This window comes from Tasmannia lanceolata, unplaced genomic scaffold, assembly GCF_043159265.1.
Source record: "Tasmannia lanceolata isolate RefF3 unplaced genomic scaffold, GAP_Taslan_0.1 ptg000018l, whole genome shotgun sequence".
Taxonomy (NCBI): Eukaryota; Viridiplantae; Streptophyta; class Magnoliopsida; order Canellales; family Winteraceae; genus Tasmannia; species Tasmannia lanceolata.
In genome coordinates, this window is record NW_027518695.1 from 70,245,439 (window position 1) to 70,264,594 (window position 19,156).

Sequence of the window (19,156 nt, forward strand, 5' to 3'; positions counted from 1 at the left end):
TTAAGCCATTTAAGCCCATCGACATCTATCAACTTTTCCGTTGCCCCAAAAATCAGTTCCATAGGATGATCCTACCCCTCCGATCTAAACTGATTTGAATATGGAGATTTCCAAAAATCATTTATGGAATCTTCTACATATCGGAGGGTTAGGATCATTCTATTCTATGGGACTGATTTTTGGGAAATCGTTGTGCCCAAATAGATGAACGGTTTGGATCATAAAAAAAAATATACCGTACCTACTTTTTCTTAGACTTCACGCGGCCACCCATCATATAAATTCTCAAAGGGCTTCCTCATTTGCTTGGATGTCAACGTACTGCATTTATAATGGCTGCAAGCAAAGTCAACGAGTTTGTGGAGCCAATGGGGGAGCCCTTTCCCCGATTTTTAAAACGGCTCCTTTCAGTCTAGCATTCCTTAAATTTATTGTACTCCCAATTTCACACTTAAAAAGTATCCGTAATCCATAATTCCTCGAAACATATGCCCTCATTCCGTACTTTTCTCTTGTTTCTCCGCGGTGATAAAAGATAAGAAAGATATTTCATCGATCTTACTTACGTTGTCAATTCACGCATCTCATTTACCGTCAAATCAGTTACGTTGTCAATTCACGCATCTGTATCCACGCATCTTATTCTAGCGTGATTTGACGTCAAAATGCATTACAGTTGCCCACTGTTGACGTTATAAGGGGGGCGAATATGTACTGCAAGGGGGTGAAAATATCATCGCGCAAAAGTTTTTCCTCTTTTAGTATGTTATGTTTCTCTTTCTCTTCAATTATTTGAGGAGAATTTATATGATGGGTGGCCGTGAAAACACGTGAAGTCTTAAAAAAGTAGGTACGGCCCACTTTTTTCAATAATCCAAACCGATCTGTAGAAGATTCTATAAATGATTTTTGGAAATCTCCATTTTCAGATCAGTTCAGATCGGAGGGTTAGGATCATCATATGGAAATGATTTTTGGGACACACCCTATTTACGTTGTGCCCAAACAAATGAACGGTTTGGATCATAAAAAAAAGTGGGCAGTACCTATTTTTTTAGACTTCACGTGTTTTCACGGCCACCCATCATATAAATTCTCTTATTTTAGTACGGTTTGCTTATCTCTCTTTATTATGTTCTCTGTCACATAAATCTGGCAATATACCCCTATTTACCCCCATCGTATAAATTCTCTTATTTTAGTACGGTTTGCTTATCTCTCTTTATTATGTTCTCTGTCACATAAATCTGGCAATATATTTCCTTACATAGATGTGAGTGTCACAAGAGTGAAACCAGTGCTCTTGGAAGAATGGATCCTAGGCTTCATGAAGCAGCTCTTAGTGGGGATATAGTGGCCCTCCAACAGCTCCTAAAAGAAGACCCTCTCCTACTGGATAAAATAATGGCTGGAGCAATTGCAGAGACACCACTGCACATAGCATCACTGCTAGGGCATATCAGTCTCACAGCAGAGATACTCAAACACCGGCCAGAACTAGCGCGAATCCGCAATGAAGGAGGTGCTTACCCTTTGCACTTAGCTTCTGCTAGAGGACATGCCGAAATTGCTAAGGAATTGTTGTGGGTCGACTTGTCTCTCAATCATCTCCTTGACAGGGATGGGAGAACTCCTCTTCATTTGGCTGCCGCGAATGGCCAAGTGAACATGTTGAAGGAATTGCTTTTGATTGACGCCACATGTGCTCGAGCTGTGAGTAATCGAGGTGAGACGGTTCTACATGTGTGCGTGAAACATAACCAAGTCGAGGCTGCGAAGTTGTTTATAGAAAGATATAAGGATCTCGTGAACGCCAAAGACAACAGTGGCAACACCGCTTTGCACCTCGCCACCACCAAAAAACAAATTCAGGCAACGTCTTTCTCTCTATGATTATCACCAGTTTTACTTCTTTTTTTTTTTTCCTACAAATCGAAACCGGACCATCCATTTGATGGCGAATGAGAAGTATTATCTACTTACTATAGGGTAAGGGAGTTACTATTGGGACCCGGGTAGAACTCACCCCTAAAAGCTAGCTGGAGAGGGCTCTTTCAAGCCCATCGACATCTATCCACTTTTCCGATGGGAATTTTTTTAGGGTTCCCGAAAACTGCCCTGTGGGAATTTATATGATGGGTGACTGTGAATACACGTGAAGACTAAAAAAGTAGGTACGGCCTACTTTTTTTTATGATCCAAACCGTTGCCCTAAAAATCAGTTCCATAGGATGATCCTACCCCTCCGATCTGAACTGATCTGAATATGGAGATTTCCAAAAATCATTTATGGAATCTTCTACATATCGGAGGCTTAGGATCATCCTATGGGACTGATTTTTGGGGCACAACCTATTTACGTTGTGCCCAAATAGATGAACGGTTTGGATCATAAAAAAAATTAGACCGTACCTACGTTTTTTTAGACTTCACGTGTTTTCACGGCCACCCATCATATAAATTCTCAAAGGGCTTCCTCATTTGCTTGGATGTCAACGTACTGCATTTATAATGGCTGCAAAGTCAACAAGTTTGTGGAGCCAATGGGGGAGCCCTTTCCCCGATTTTTGCAACGGCTCCTTTCAGTCTAGCATTCCTCAAATTTATTGTACTCCCAATTTCACACTTACAAATATGCTTAAATTTTGGTTTTCCACAATTTGATAAAGAATAATGTTATGGTAACTGATTTGGGGGCCAAGAGTGGAACTGAACAAATAGCCTCTTAACAATAGCAATCTTCCCCTCAATTTTTGCCTTTTTTTTCTCCTTGAAAATGGCAAAAGTACCCCTCTCCTACCATGTGGCTTGTGGGGATTTGTTAGGTTCCACTCTCGGTCTCCATAGCAGCACTCAATGAAAAAAGCATGCTGTTAAAATTTGTTTTAACAGCATGTGTATTTGGAAAAAAGCATACGTATTTGGAAAAAAATTGAGAATCCTAAAATATTTACTTTTTCGATAATAAAGTATATAATATAGGATTTGCCTTTAATTATGCAGCACAAACCCGCTCCATAGGACGATCGAAACCGTCCATTTATTGCCGCAAAGTAAACAGGTCGTGCCTCAAAAATCATTTCCATAGGATGACTCCCTAACCCTCCGATGAATAGAGAGGCTGTACAATATGGAAATTTAAATGGATCGGAGGGTTTGGATCATCCTATGGAATTGATTTTATGTTGCGGCCAAACAAATGGACACTTTGGATCAACATATGGAGTGGGCCATACTGTACATTTTGAAATATCTGGGTTTGTACAGACACCCATCATGTAATTTCCAAGGGGTAGAAAACAAGAAATATCATTTCCATTGTATGCAAAATGGAAAATGATGACCATAGATTTTCTCTCCATCAATTTACTTGGGACAGCCCCCTCTAGGGCATGTATTTGACTCGACTTTTACACTAAAGTGTGATGTCCCAATTAATAAAAGGGTCGAATATATCTTTGTCACGTTTCAAATTTCAATTCTGGTGGGGGCCTTGCCTAACCCCAGCTTTCTAGTAAAAAAAAAACAAATTTTTTTTTTCAATTTTGGAGAATGAATGGGTCCCACACCAAAAACCCTCCCACTATGCTTCTAACTTTTCGTCTAGCAAAGGAAAAAAAAATCGGCTGTCTAAAATCGGACCTATCCAAACCCCTTGATCGAGAAATTTTTTGGCAAAAATCGATTTTTGCCTTCACTGGCCTAACCTGTGCCATAATAAGGAGGAAGAAATAATTTTTTTCTCCTATTTGCCTTACAGATGCTAGATCTCTTGCTCACCCACACCAACATTGACGTGAATGCCAGGAACAGCTATGAATTAACTGCCTTTGATGTCTTGCTACTGACTCAGCGAGAAACTGGTGACATGGACATAGTTGAAATGCTTTTGAAGGCAGGGTATAAAAGAGGCAAAGAACCCCGTGCAAACCAAGACTCCAAGAATCAACAGACATGGAAGAACAAATTTCTGAATGCCTTTCGCCTATGGCCAAAGAAGGATAAGGTGCAGTTGAAGGACATGGAGAACACGCTAATGATAGTTGCGACAATAATAGCAACCATAACCTTCCAGGCCGGACTCAATCCACCTGGGGACCTTTGGAAGAAGTCAGCCCTTGGGAATAAGTTGAGTGAGCCTCCAAATTCAATGCCTTCCCGGAACTCATTTGAATCATTCAAATCATTTCTAGAACTTTTCCGTCGAACATACTTCGAATTGTTCATGTTCTTTAACATGATCGGATTAGGCTCATCTCTTACAGTCATTATCACTCTGATAAGCCATTTTCCTGTGAGGAGCCGAATTTTAACATGGATTTTGGTGATTGCCATGTGGGTGGCAGTCTCCTCTGTGGCCCTGGCATTCACCTATGGCACAATGATAATTATAGATCCTGAATCAGAAATACAGTTGGGTTACCCTTATATTCTCATTGGCTGGCTGGGACTAATGTTCATATTAATTCTGTGCCGTGGCACCATGCTCATTGTCTGGCTTGGGAGGCAGATAATAAAATGTTTCAAATGGATTGTGGGAAGTGAAACTGTGCCTGGGGTCGTTGTAAGGTGTGGTGCGGCCATGTTCTCTCTCCCTGATCTCTTGTGTATATTACTTTTAGCTTTTTTTTGAAGGGATTTGCTAGCCACCTTAGCAGAAGCTACTTCAGGCTTCGTCCTTTGTAAGTGATGAAGCGTTTATTTCGAGTTTAAAACATGTATGTATATACTGTTCGAATAATAATTCAAACGTCATTCTAGTGGGGCCCACCTAACCCATATAAAATTTGAGTTGAAGTCGGTTCTCAAGAGTTGGATGCAAGTAGGTCTTTACTTTCTATTATCTTTATCCTTGTTTTTAGAGATAGACTAAGAATAGCTATTTTATAGGTATTGACATATATCTACGTAAAGAACTTATCGTAAAAAAAAGAGATGAAATGGGTGTTTTGTGTTGCCGACAGTAGCATTTATATAAGGATGCATGATGGGGTATGAAAAACAACAGCCAATTAGCTGTCGACACGTGGCCCCAGGATGGCCCACCACAAATCCAGAGAGAAGAGTTCCCAGGGCCGGAGCCCTCGACGGTCACAGCCGCCCCCTGCCCAGGATCAATCTCCTCTGCCATCCAGTTCACAGCCAGAGGCGCGCCGATCCCAGCCAAAAGGGGTCATCAGCACGATTATGGGCGGACCGGCCACTGGGGGCACATCATCTGCTGCTCGAAGAGCATACGCACGCCGAGTCAATGCCGTGCACACGTGCGGCAAAAAGATGAAGACGGAGAACGAAATCGCCTTTTCAGATGCAGATCTTGACAACTTGATACTACCTCACGACCACACACTGGTCATAACCATGCTCGTCGCAAACTGGGAGCTGAAGAAAATCCTTGACGACAACGGAAGTTCAGCCGATATCCTATACTATCATGCTTTTAAGCAAATGATGATAAGAGACGACCGGTTCAGGCCAGCAAACTCCGACCTGTTCGGTTTCTCGGGAGAGATCGTGAAAGTAGAAGGGCAGATTGAACTCCCAGTCCTCGTCGGGGAGCCGCCCTGTCAAGCCTTCGCAATGGTCAACTTCTTGTTGTGAGGGCCACCTCGGTCTACAACGCTATCTTGGGACGACCAGGCCAGAACCTCATCCGCGCCGTAGCCTCAGCATATCACCAGAAGATGAAGTTTACAACACCAAAAAGCGTGGGTGAGGTCAGAGGAGATCAACCACAATCTAGGGAGTGCTATCCCATGGCACTCAAAGGCAAAAATGCATCGGAATCGTTGCCGATTGAGCTACTTGATCTGAGAGACGAAGCCCAAGTGACTGAACCCGCCGAAGACCTCAGAAAATACTATCAATAGCCTGCCGCCCGACACAAAAGCGGATGCCATTATATTTACACTTCTGTGGATAATGAAAAAAGGCTACTACTTCTTTGCAAAGTTCCGAGTTCCTCAGATCATGCCGCTGCTTGGTTCGCCCCGGCTCGTTTCCACAAAGACCGGGAGCGCACTCCTGGTCGGGAACGGACCCGCGCAGAAAAACCAAACCATCTCAGAAACCCAGTTCACTTAAACTTGGGTACTCGCTGCTTGGTTCGCCCCAGCTCGTCTCCACAAAGACCGTGAGCGCACTCCTGGTTGGAAACATACCCACGCAGAAAAACCAAACCATCTCAGAAACCCAGTTCACTTAAACTTGGGTACTCGCTGCTTGGTTTGCCCCGGCTCGTCTCCACAAAGACTGGGAGCGCATTCCTGGTCGGGAACAGACCCGAGCAGAAAAACCAAACCATCTTAGAAACCCAGTTCAGTAAAACTTGGGTACTCGCTGCTTGGTTCGACCCGGCTCGTTTCCACAAAAACCGGGAGCGCACTCCTGGTCGGGAACGGACCCGCGGAGAAAAACCAAACCATCTCAGAAACCCAGTTCACTTAAACTTGGGTACTCGCTGCTTGGTTCGCCCCGGCTCGTCTCCACAAAGACCGGGAGCGCACTCCTGGTCGGGAACGGACAAGCGCGGAAAAACCAAACCATCTCAGAAACCCAGTTCACTTGAACTTGGGTACTCGCTGCTTGGTTCGCCCCGACTCGTCTCCACAAAGACCAGGAGCGCACTCCTGGTCGGGAACGGACCCGCGCAGAAAAACCAAACCATCTCAGAAACCCAGTTCACTTAAACTTGCGTACTCGCTGCTTGGTTCGCCCCGGCTCGTCTACACAAAGACCGGGAGCGCACTTCTGGTCGGAAACGGACCCGCGCAGAAAAACCAAACCATCTTAGAAACCCAGTTCACTTAAACTTGAGTACTCGCTGCTTGGTTCCCCCCGGTTCGTCTCCACAAAGACCGGGAGCGCACTCCTGGTCAGGAACGGACCCGCGCAGAAAAACCAAACCATCTCAGAAACCCAGTTCACTTAAACTTGGGTACTCACTGCTTGGTTCGCCCCGGCTCGTCTCCACAAAGACCGGGAGCGCACTCCTGGTTGGAAACATACCCACGCAGAAAAACCAAACCGTCTCAGAAACCCAGTTCACTAAAACTTGGGTACTCGCTGCTTGGTTCGCCCCGGCTCGTCTCCACAAAGACCGGGAGCGCACTCCTGGTCGGGAACAGACCCGCGCAGAAAAACCAAACCATCTCAGAAACCCAGTTCACTTGAACTTGGGTACTCGCTGCTTGGTTTGCTCCGGCTCGTCTCCACAAAGACCAAAGACCGGGAGCACACTCCTGGTCGGGAACGGACCCGCACAGAAAAACCAAACCATCTCAGAAACCCAGTTCACTTAAACCTGGGTACTCGCTGCTTGGTTCGCCCCGGCTCGTCTCCACAAAGACCGGGAGCGCACTCCTGGTCGGGAACGGACAAGCGCGAAAAAACCAAACCATCTCAAAAACCCAGTTCACTTAAACTTGGGTACTCGCTGCTTGGTTCCCCCTGGCTCGTCTCCACAAAGACCGGGAGCGCACTCCTGGTCGGGAACGGACCCGCGCAGAAAAACCAAACCATCTTAGAAACCCAGTTCACTTAAACTTGGGTACTCGCTGCTTGGTTCGCCCCGGCTCGTCTCCACAAAGACCGGGAGCGCACTCCTGGTCGGAAACGTACCCACGCAGAACAACCAAACCATCTCAGAAACCCAGTTCACTAAAACTTGGGTACTCGATGCGTGGTTCGCCCCGGCTCATCTCCACAAAGACCGAGAGCGCACTCCTGGTCGGGAACGGGCTCGCGCAGAAAACCCAAACCGTCTCAGAAACTCAGTTCACTAAAACTTGGGTACTCGCTGCTTGGTTCGCCCCCGCTCATCTCCACAAAGATCGGGAGCGCACTCCTGGTCTGGAACGGGCCCACGTAGAAAAACCAAACCGTCTCAGAAACCCAGTTCACTAAAACTTGGGTACTCGCTGCTTGGTTCGCCTCGGCTCGTCTCCACAAACACCGGGAGCGCACTCCTGGTCAGGAACAGGACCAGGCAGAAAACCAAACCCTTGCAAAAACCCAAGTTCAATAAAACTTGGTCATCCGAAGCCGTTTAGAGCATACATGGCCGGACATGATATTTCACTTCAAAATCCTGATCGTCCTAAGCCGTTCAGAACATCTCCAGCCAGACTGGATATAACGCGTGGGTAAAACTTAACCTGAAGAAGGGTAAGTTGTAGCTCATCTATTTTTCAGCCGACCTGAGTTGGACGACCTGAAATGGCTGATCCGAATCAGTTTCCAGTTCATCCGTTCCTCAAGCCGTCCAGGATATAGCGCAATGCGCTACAGGACAAAACTCTGCTCATCTGAAGCCGACCAGGACTTGGCGTGATTCGCTACAAGCCAAAATTCAATTTTGTCTTTTAGCAGATTGCGCTATATTCTGGTCATCTCAAGCCGACCAGGATATAGCACGATGCACTACAGGATAAAATTCTGGTCATCTCAAGCCGACCAGGATATAGCGCGATGCGCTACAAGACAAAATTCGGGTCATCTTAAACCGACCAGGATATAGCGCAATGCGCTACAAGACAAAATTATGGTCATCTCAAGCCGACCAGGATATAGCGCAATGCGCTATAGGACAAAAATCTGGTCATCTCAAGCCGTCCAGGCTATAGCTTGACTCGCTAGATGACAAAAATCAGTCCGGCCCAAGCCGGACAAAATATGACGCTTCCACTAGACGACAAAAATCAGATTTTTCGGGCCGAACAGAATATGACGCGTCCGCTAGATGAAAAAAGCAGTCCGGCCCAAGCCAGACAGAATGACGCGTCCACTAGACAACAAAAATCAGATTCCCCAAGCCGGACAGATGGCTTGGCCGAACAGATTTTTCGGGCCGGACAGACGGGTTGGCCGAATAGATTTTCCGGGCCGGATAGACGGCTTGGCCGGACAGATTTTTCGGGCCGGACAGATTTTTCGGGCCGGACAGACGGCATGGCTGAACATAATTTCTGGGCCGGACAAAATATGACGCGTCCGGTCGATGACAAAAATCAGTTCGGCCCTGTAGACACCCTCATTTTGCTACACTTTAACCAACAATAACCTAATATATTGATCCGTGGAATTTCATTGGTAAAGTATGCATCCTCAAATTTTCTGAAAACCGAAATGATAAAGAGATGTACCTGGTGAGATGATTAGATCCGAAAAATTGAAAAATACCCTGATTGGTGAATTTAGTGTGTTAAATCCATGTGAGAGCCCCTCTATCATGGATTTATATGTTTTAGGTCATTAATATCTCGATCTGACTTTACGGATCATCAATCGGGACAAAATAAGCTAGGGTCACTTCACAGCCCGGGACCTGATTCCATTCCGAGACCCAATTTCCGTAAATCGTTAGATCAAGGGCAGATCTTAACCTGGGTGTCTTTCCTTACTAAGAATTTGTGATCATTTAGTCAAAATAGGATCGATCAAGGTTAATCTCAAATTCAGATTAAACATTGTGTCACTTAATTGAGCAAAAACCTAGTGAAAAATCACGGATCAATGTGGGTGAACGAGAGCCGTCGAAATAATTTAACCAAATTATCAACAACAGTGCTTTCAGTACTTTAATTGTTGTCAAAATTCATATTTCAAAGGTTAAGATCATTCATAAAAAATTGATTAAGTTGGTTGGATCAATCGAATCGTCAATTTGATCAACGGTTGGAAAAACGATTCGCTGTTAAAAACCGACGGCTTGCATTGGTCAAAAATTCTGAAAATAATATTTCTATGGCAACATTGGGCTTAAATGAAAGAGAAAAAATCAACGATTTTAATGGCGAAAGAATTATCGAAATCGGACTTCAAAATCTCCTGAAAACCGCGTTTTTCGATTTTTACATTCAAAATATTTGAAAAATCTTTTACAAGATTCTAGGAGATTTGGAGGCATCATCTCGTCCATTCTTTCGATCGAAATTGATCTCAACCACCCAATCTTATTCCATATCATTGCAAAGATTTCAGGATATTTTGAGACCTGATCTCGCCCGTTCTTTCGATCACATGGAGATTGCAGTTAATCGCAACCATCCAAATCGTTGCCATTATCTACAAAGGCAACCAAATTAGACATTTCCCTTACCTTGAAATTTGCTTCCAAAATTTACAAAGATTCCAAGGACAAATGGCATCATCTTGGACCTTGAACTGTTCCTAAATCTTTAGTACTTGATCCTGGCCGCATAAGTGCCTGCCATTTTTAACATAGCCATGGCTTAAATGGAAGATGCCAAAGAAGAGGGAGAATATTCTAGAAAAATCCGATCTTGGCCATTCTTTCCCCTTCCTTTTTCCATCACTCAATCTCCACTCTACACCTCTAGGCCCTAAAGATGGCAACCTGGCTCATCCCTCACCTATAAATACCCATGCTATCTTCTTTCAAAAAATGAGAAAAAGAGAGGAAGAAGACTCAAAGAAAACTACTAGAGAAATCCTCCATATCGCCTTCAAATCTTGTCCTATTCAAAGGATACCCAAAATCTCCATCACAGGTAGGTGCACTATTCTCAGATTTTTTCAGGATTATTTGATTTTTTTTTATGTATTTTTGCACGAGTTTTAGCATTTAATTGAATTTAATTCAATATTATATGTATGTGCTCAAAATCACGATCTACATGAGTGCTTCAATTCCGATTCGTCCCGAAATTTAATACACTAATCTATTTAAATAGACTAAAATAACCATCGGATTGGATCGGACATTGAATCAAAGGATTTCGAAAATTTGAGTGATGAGTGGAATTTTATTTAAAATAATGGCTGAGAAATTACAAAATTCGAAAAAATAGCCATCTCAGGATGCTCTATTTTTTGGAATTTAAAATTTTTCTTGTGTTCATCATATCAGAACAAGATTAAAAGATATTTTTCGGAGTCATAATTTCCTCGAAAATCGTGTTTTAAAAATGGAAAACTCTTCAAAAATATCTTTTCGACGAAGAAAAGTAAAATATATACTAAATGGATTCCAAAATTAATGAAATTTCGTGCAAAAATAATATGGTATTGATACATTGTACCATGAACATTTAAGAATTTTTGGATTCTGTTTGATATATTATTTAATGCTTTCTTTGAAAATTATCAGATTTTGTGAGAATTTTTAATGACACCAGATCACCATTAAAATTCACAAAAGTTTTACAGTAGTCTTATATTTTATATTTTTTGCTGTTGTAAAATTTTCAATTTATTTGGATCTTGTTTCCTATGGGATGTAGTGTTAATTCATAATCTGGTCTGAATATTGAAAAATCTAAAATTGATAGTAAATAGTTTCTAAAATTCATTAAATTCTTACAGCATGCTATTTTTACTTATATCTTACTACTGTAGAAATTTCAATGAATTTAGATTTCTATTTTTAGTAGTTTCTGTGTTATTTTTGCAATTTGGTCTCGTTATTGTTAAATCAAAATTAAATATGAGCTGAATGTAAAAATCTGCAAAAATCTTCCAGTAAGCTACATCACATCATGTCTTGCTGCTATAGAATTTTCAATTCATTTCGAATTCATTTGCAATAATTTCACTTCTAAAATCACTCATATGGTTTAAAATTGATAAAATCCATTGAAAATTCAAAATTAATTAAAAATCATCATAAAGTTTCTAAAGAACCTTGAATTTTTGTCAAATATTAATTCCTAAATCCATTGAAACAGAAATTTTAGGATCTTTAGATTTTTCTGGAAAAATGACCAGTGCATCCATAATCGTATCCCTATTGCACTCGATCTTTGACAATTTGAACATTTAAGCTATAGCATGTTGTTGGCTCCGAAATTACTCTCCACGGAAATCCTGAGATATGCCAGGAAATAAGATGATATAACTTAAGTATTAAATTGCACAAGGAAAGAGCGCACGATTCCCTTCCTTGGATGTTATTCTAAGCCGAAATTGGTGAACCCTAGAGCCATTGGTAATCCTTAAATGTCCAGAAACTGAAAATCCTTGAAATCTGAAATTCATTAACTTCAAGAACTTGAATCGATTTGTCTCGAGTCTTTCGGAACCATTGGATTATGGTTTCCGATATAATAACCATTAGAGCCCAATTTAGGAACATTGGTGTCAGGTCGTGTCCTAGGTTTTAGGGAGTCCTAGAGTTAGGAGTCCAGCCTCATCACGGGCGGTTGCTATGGATAGCAACCGTACCATAGGTCTAGTTACACTAGTCGCCCAATCTTTCCCTAGGACAAGCCTAGTAAACTAGGATGTAGGCTAACCTGCATTAGTCTAAGGAATAACTTGCATTTAGATAAGAATCATATAGCATCTTAGATGAAACCCTAGGATAATAAAATCTTCAACTTGAATTAAATAACTTCTCCTAAAACTGTTGAAACAGTCAATCCCGTCTACGTCGGTGTCTTAGTTGAGTTAGGCATAAGTAGCTTAGCTTAGGTGCACAGAACTACGTCGACTCTGATCCCAGTGAGGCTTGGATACGTAGGCAGCATGGATGTCTGATGGCATACCAACCGCGAGTCGGCTCCACAACGAATTGTGGGGTTTTGTACATTAATTTTCTTGTACATTCTTAATTAAATTATTTAGGATTTTCCATGAAATTAGAATCTTAGGAGAACTTTCACTTAGATCGAATCCAGACAAATTAAGAAATCAAGATACACATTTAGGATTCACATTGAAACTAGATTTTAGGATGCATGTCACGTAGTTAGCACATTAACAGAGAGTTGAATAAGCCATTTAAAATGAAATTAAAAGAGTTAGCTTTTGGAATTGAAAACCGATTATCGGGCAGGAATGGTGCATGTGGTGGATAACTCCCCATACCTTCCATTCTTGTAACCAGGTAACGAGTCTAGATTTCTGGTTAATTATGGGTCCTAGATCCCACATCTAGGTGGCGACTCTGTCACTCTCTTTTGTGTGGAATTCGGATTGCCTCAGTGATCCCAAGTTCACATAAAAGATGAATTAAAATCAATAATAAAAATGCACACGCCAATCGCGTGGGTACAAGAGACCAAGAGAGTGCGTGGCGGCTCGCGCCCCACCCCCTCTCGCGGGATCTGGTCCCACAGGCCCAAGCGGAACAAAATATGACGTGTCCACTAGATGACAAAAATCATATTCCCCAGGCCGTATAGACGGCTTGGCCGAACAGATTTTCCTGGCCGGACAGACAGAATTTGCGGACTGATTTCCAGGCCGGACAGACAGAATTTCCGGACATATCCAGGCCGGAGAGACGGCTTAGCCGTTCAGGAATATAACTCATCACACTTCTCCAAATCACTACAATAACTTGGAGAACTGGGGGGCAACTGATGGGGTATGAAAAACAACAGCCAATTAGCTGTCGACACGTGGCCCCAGGATGGCCCACCACAAATCCAGCGTCGACCCAGAGGCAGTATGGTAATTACCTGAGAGTAGGTAAACTTAAACCCGTAAAAGGTCGACACCTTTCCTGGGGTAGGTAATCCAACCACCCCAGGTTTCCCTCTATAAAAGGCCTTTCAAGGCTCAGATCGAAGGGTAATAACTCCTGAACCAACTCTTAAAAACTCGCTCTGCACTCCTGCTCATACTGACTTGAGTGTCGAAGGGCCTGTCCGGAGTAACGACTCCGGGTTGGTCTTCTGACCTCGTTTGCTCTTATGCAGGACTCAGCTCCTTCATTTTAGTTCCTCAGGCCCTCTAGCTCAGCTCTGACGTCACTGCCGTATCTGTTACCGATTTTACGCCTAACAATGCATATGTAAGTTGTTTCACATGAATGAAATAAATAAATAAATAAAATAAAAAAAGAAGTGTGAAGCTTTCTTCTTTCAATAACAGCCCTCTTCTATTATCTTCTTGTTTTATCTATTTATTGTTCCTAGAATTCAAAAAAGTAATACCAGAGCAGCAGAAGGTCTTGGACACTTTGTCAAACTAGTAGAGAAGCCTATGACGGATTCAAATATACACCGACAAGGGTCTAGTAAGTTCGCAACATGGCAGGTAATACCAATTCTCCAAATTTTCCGCCAAGTATTCCTTTATTTAAAGGTGATAATTTTTAATTTTGGTCTATTAAGATGAAGACCTTGTTTATGTCTTATGAATTATGGGAATTGGTAGAGAATGGGTATAAAAATTTTGCAGAACATGAAAGAATGACCTCAGCACAGAAGAATGAATTGGAGGAGAGTAAAAAGAAAGATGCAAATGGCTCTTTTTCTCATCCAACAAGCTATGGATGAACTAATATTTTCTAGGATTATGGCGGCAACTACATCAAAGGAAGCATGGGATTTGCTTGAAGACGAATATCAAGTTACTACAAAGGTAATCTGTTATGTTACAAACCCTTCATCGTGATTTTGATAATTTAATTATGAAAAATTCTGAATCAATTCAAGTTTTTTCCTCTAGAGTTAGTTCTATTATAAATCAAATAAGAACTTATGGAGAAAATTAGAAGATCAAAAAATTGTTAAAAAGTGTTAAGGAGTCTTCCTAAAAAAATTTATCATGTAGTTATTGTCATAGAAGAGTAAGGATTTATCTACATAATCTATGAATGAAATAATGGATTCTTTGCAGGCACATGATCAAGGATTGAATAGGACTGCAAAAAATCCACTACAGCAAGCGTTTCAATCAAAAGCGAATTTGAAGAAAAGATTTGATGAATCAAATAAAGGTTTCTGAGGAGGAAGAGGCTGTGGACATGGTGGATTCCGCGGCAGAGATAGAGGAAGAGGCCAATTCAGTGGTTATCAAAGAAATCAAAGTGGAGGTAACTATGAATCTACTTCATTACTGATAAGGATTGTTGGTATAAGGATAGTGGAGATCAAAATAGAAATTTACCACAATGTTTTTATTACAAAAAGTATGGTCATATTGAAACAATTGTCAACAAAAGGTTCGGGAACAAGTAAACTATCATGAAGCAAAAAGTGAGAAAGAAGATAACTTGTTTTTATAATGGCTTACTGCCAATGTTGAATTGAATGATGAAATATGGTATTTAGACAGTAGATACGGTAACCACATGACCGGGAATAAGGATTATTTTCTCGAAATAGATGAAATTGTCAAACCACGAGTAAGAATGGGTGATAACAATCATGTTAATGCCCATGGAATTGGTCACATCTTAGTTTCTACAATGGTTAGCAAGAAACAAATTCATGATGTTATGTATGTTCCTAGGTTGGCTCAAAATTTGCTAAGTTTAGGCCAATTGATAAAAAAGAGGTACCGTGCAATTTTTTATGAGGGACAATGTAAACTCTATGATAAGAAAAGTATGAAACTAGTGTTATCTATTAAGATGTCAGAAAAAAGATGTTTCCACTAGTGTTTTCAAAACTAGTATTCAATGCTTTTAGTGCATGTTATGACGACTCTATATTGTGGCATAGAAGATTTGGACATTTAAATTTTGGTGGATTGTCTTTATTGCAAAAATTGAATATGACTGTTGGTTTTTCTTTTTTGAAATATGATGAAAAAGTGTGTGAAGCTGGCGTTTTGGGAATTTTCAAGTGGTAATTCTTAGAGGGCATATGAGCCTTTGATGCTTGTATATGCCGATATTTGTGGCCCTATGCAAACTTTATCCTTGAGTGAAAATAAATATTACATTCCATTATTAATGATTACACAAGGATGACATGGGTTTATTTTTGAAATAAAAAGATGATGATTTCTCTATCTTCATACAGTTCAAGGCACTTACTGAAAATCAAAGTGGTCATTCTATTATTACTCTTCGCACTGACTGTGGTGGTGAATTTATTTCTAAAGGATTTTAGGATTTTTACAAAGAAAGTGGAATCAAAAGGCAGTTGACAGCAAGCTATACCCCACAGTAGAATGGAGTTGTAGAGCGGAAAAATAGAACCCTTATTGAGGCGGCAAGGAACAAACTAAAAGACAAAGGGATACCTAATGATTATTGGGCTGAAGCAGTCGCCACGGCAGTATACCTATGCAATTGCGCTCCTGCAAAAGTAGTTAAAGGAAAAACTTCATATGAGGCTTGGACGAGTGGAAGAAAACCCAATGTGAGTCATTTTAAAAATTTTGGTTCTATAGCTTATGCTTTTGTTCCATCTGGAAAAAGGCAAAAGTTAAATGATAAAAGTAGAAAGTGTATCTTTATTGGCTATAGTGTGGAGACAAAAGAGTACCGGCTTTATGATCCTATTTCCAAAAAATTGATCATAAGCCGTGATGTTATTTTTCATGCAAAAGATGCTTGGAATTGAAAAAATGATGTGAAAATCCCCTTACGTGTTCTAAATGAAAACACATCATGTGAGACACCTTCCCTTGAGATTTGTTTACCAAATCCAAGTGAGTCGCCAAGTTCATCTCGTGATTCCACTTCCATGAGAATGAGAAGTCTTGATGATATATATGATTAATGTGAGTTTGCCTATTTTGCAATAGAGCCTTCTAGTTTTATTTATGGGGTGAAAAAGAAAGAATAGTCTGAAAAATTGGAGGAACAGATTGATGTAATGATCACTATTGGTGAAAGATGGGCAAAGATGGAACCTCAATTCATGCATGAGATGCATGATCTTTCTATGGATGTTATGTTCTGATATTTTATATTATGGTTTGTAATATTAAAGTCCGCAATGTAATTTAATAATTTCAGCTTTTAAAGTACTCCCTCTGTGTAGTTGGGCAGACGACTGGTTTCCCATAGAGATTGATGATGATGTATAGATTACCTAGGCTAATGTAGGACACTAGAGTAGTTTATATTTATTTGTCCAAGACCAATTGAGGATGAGATCATTATCTTGTAGCTCAAAAGATGGATTGTGGATACTGCAGCATAGGAATGCTCTAGACTGACTGGCAGATGGAGGCGGATTCTATCCAACCTAAGAGGGACGCACTTGATGATGTTGTTGATGTTGTTATGCTTCATATAATGAGGCAAATCATATTACACTCCTCTGAGAATTCGCATTGAGGCCAGTGAAGTTCCCCTTGTGCCGTTGCACAAAGTTGCCCATACCTGAGTAATCTCTTTGCAGCACCATAATGCATTTGACTTGGCTTCTGCATGAACCTGGACAACAGGCTTGTTGCGAACATGATGTCTGGTCTAGTCACTGTCAGATACAGCAAACTGCCAATCATGCTTCAGTATTGTTGCTCACATGCACTGGGTGAACCATCTTCTTTTATCAACTTATCATTCAGAACCAGTGGGGTCGTGACAGCCTTACAAGCTTCCATCTTGAATTTTTTCAGGAGATTCTCAGCATATTTTTTCGAGCAAATAAAGATTCCATCGTCATTTTAGCTGATCTCCATGCCCAAAACATAGCTCATTAGGCCAAGATCTCTCATTTCAAACTCTATTTTCATGTCTTTCTTAAATGTTGTGATCATAGCGGAATTGCTTCCAGTAATGATCAGATCATTAACATATAAGGAGACAATCAAGATGTCATCAGATCCTTGTGTCTTCACATAAAGTGTAGGCTCGCTAGGACGACTCCTAAATCCTAAATCGTTGAAACAGGAGTCAATCCTACTGTACCAAGCTCGTGGAGCTTGCTTGAGTCCATACAACGCCTTCTTGAGCTTGAGGACTTTTTCTTCTTCGCCTTCTGCCTCAAAGCCTGGTGGTTCCTCAATGTAAATTTCATCTCAAGATAGCCATTGAGAAATGCTAATTTGACATCAAGCTGGTAAAGTTTCCATCCTTTCTGAGCTGCAAGACAAAGAATAATTCTCACGGTATCTTGTCTTGAAACTGGAGCAAAAGTTTCATTGTAATCCACTCCAAATTGTTGAGTGAACCCTTTGGTAACCATTCTAACTTTGTGCTTTTGAATTGAGCCATCTGGATTTACTTTTGTCTTGTAAATCCATTTGACTCCAACAACATCTTTGTGAACAGGTTTGTTAACCAATTCCCATGTCTCATTTTTTTTATCATCTTTGTCTCCTCCTTCATAGCAAGTTGCCATTCTTTGTGCTGAGCTGCTTCATCATAATTGGTTGGTTCATGAACAGCATACTGACATGACTCACAAAGTTCTGGATCACCATACCGTTGAGGTGGTCTGATCCGTCTACGCTCTCTTCCCGTAGCAATAGTGTATTGTTGCGGTTGCACTGGAGATTGTGAAGATGTTGATTCACCGCTCCTCGGTGAGTTCGTCGGGGATGATATGACTGTAGGTTCTTCTGCATCTGAATCTGAATCTAAAATTTCTTTAGTAAGAGTTTCTGGACTTGTTGGTTGGCTTGGTCCCGTATTTTGTTGAGATATCAGGATTACAACCTGCGTTCTTTCTTCTTTCTTCTCTTCCCAATTCCAAGAAGCATCTTCATCGAATGTGACATCTCTGCTCACCAGAAGTTTTTGTCTTTGCAGATTGTACACTCGATATTCCTTGGATTGGGAGCTGTAGCCCAAGAATATTCCTTTTCTGCTTTTGCTTCCTGCTTGTGCCTTTTTCTGCTGCAACATGTGTGTAGCAGATACACCCAAACACTTTCAGATGCCTCACTGAGGGCTTATAACATGTCCATGCTTCAAGTGGGGTTACATCGGGAACAGCTCTAGTGATGCTCCTATTTTGAAGATAGACAGCTGTAAAAACTGCTTCCACCCAAAACTTATCGGGCATGCCTTTGTCCTTGATCATAGATCTCGCCATCTCCATGATCGTTCTGTTCTTTCTTTCAGAAACACCGTTCTGCTGTGGTGTGTAAGGGACAGTAAGTTGGCGATGTACACCTTCTTCACAAAAATTGTTGAATTGAGAAGAAGTGTACTCGGTGCCATTGTCACTGCGCAGAGTCTGAATTTGACAGCCACTTTGATTTTCCACCAACTTCTTGAATTTCTGGAATGTTCTGAACACCTTTGATCTTTCTTTTAGAAAGTACACCCAAGTCATTCTAGAATAGTCTTCAATGAAGATGATGAAATATCGGTTGTTGTCCTATGATGAGGTTTTCATCGGACCACATACGTCGGTGTGCACCGGTTGAAGTTTTTGTGAAGCACGCCACGTCTCGCCTGTAGAGAACGATTGTCGGTGCATCTTTCCGAGTTGGAAGCCTTCACAAACACCATTGAAATCGCCAATGGTTGGTAGATCCTTCACCATGGCCTTTT

At 41.3% G+C, this 19,156-nt stretch overlaps 1 protein-coding gene across 1 annotated transcript; it reads left to right on the forward strand.

Annotated features, from left to right (window-relative positions):
* Window positions 1–885: 885 nt before the first annotated feature.
* LOC143851941 (uncharacterized) lies at window positions 886–4,664 on the forward strand. The gene is made up of 2 exons (XM_077361452.1): window positions 886–1,872; window positions 3,761–4,664. Exons 1-2 carry the CDS (start codon window positions 1,312–1,314, stop codon window positions 4,631–4,633), a joined length of 1,434 nt encoding a protein of 477 aa, XP_077217567.1. The 5' UTR covers window positions 886–1,311; the 3' UTR covers window positions 4,634–4,664.
* Window positions 4,665–19,156: the final 14,492 nt, after the last annotated feature.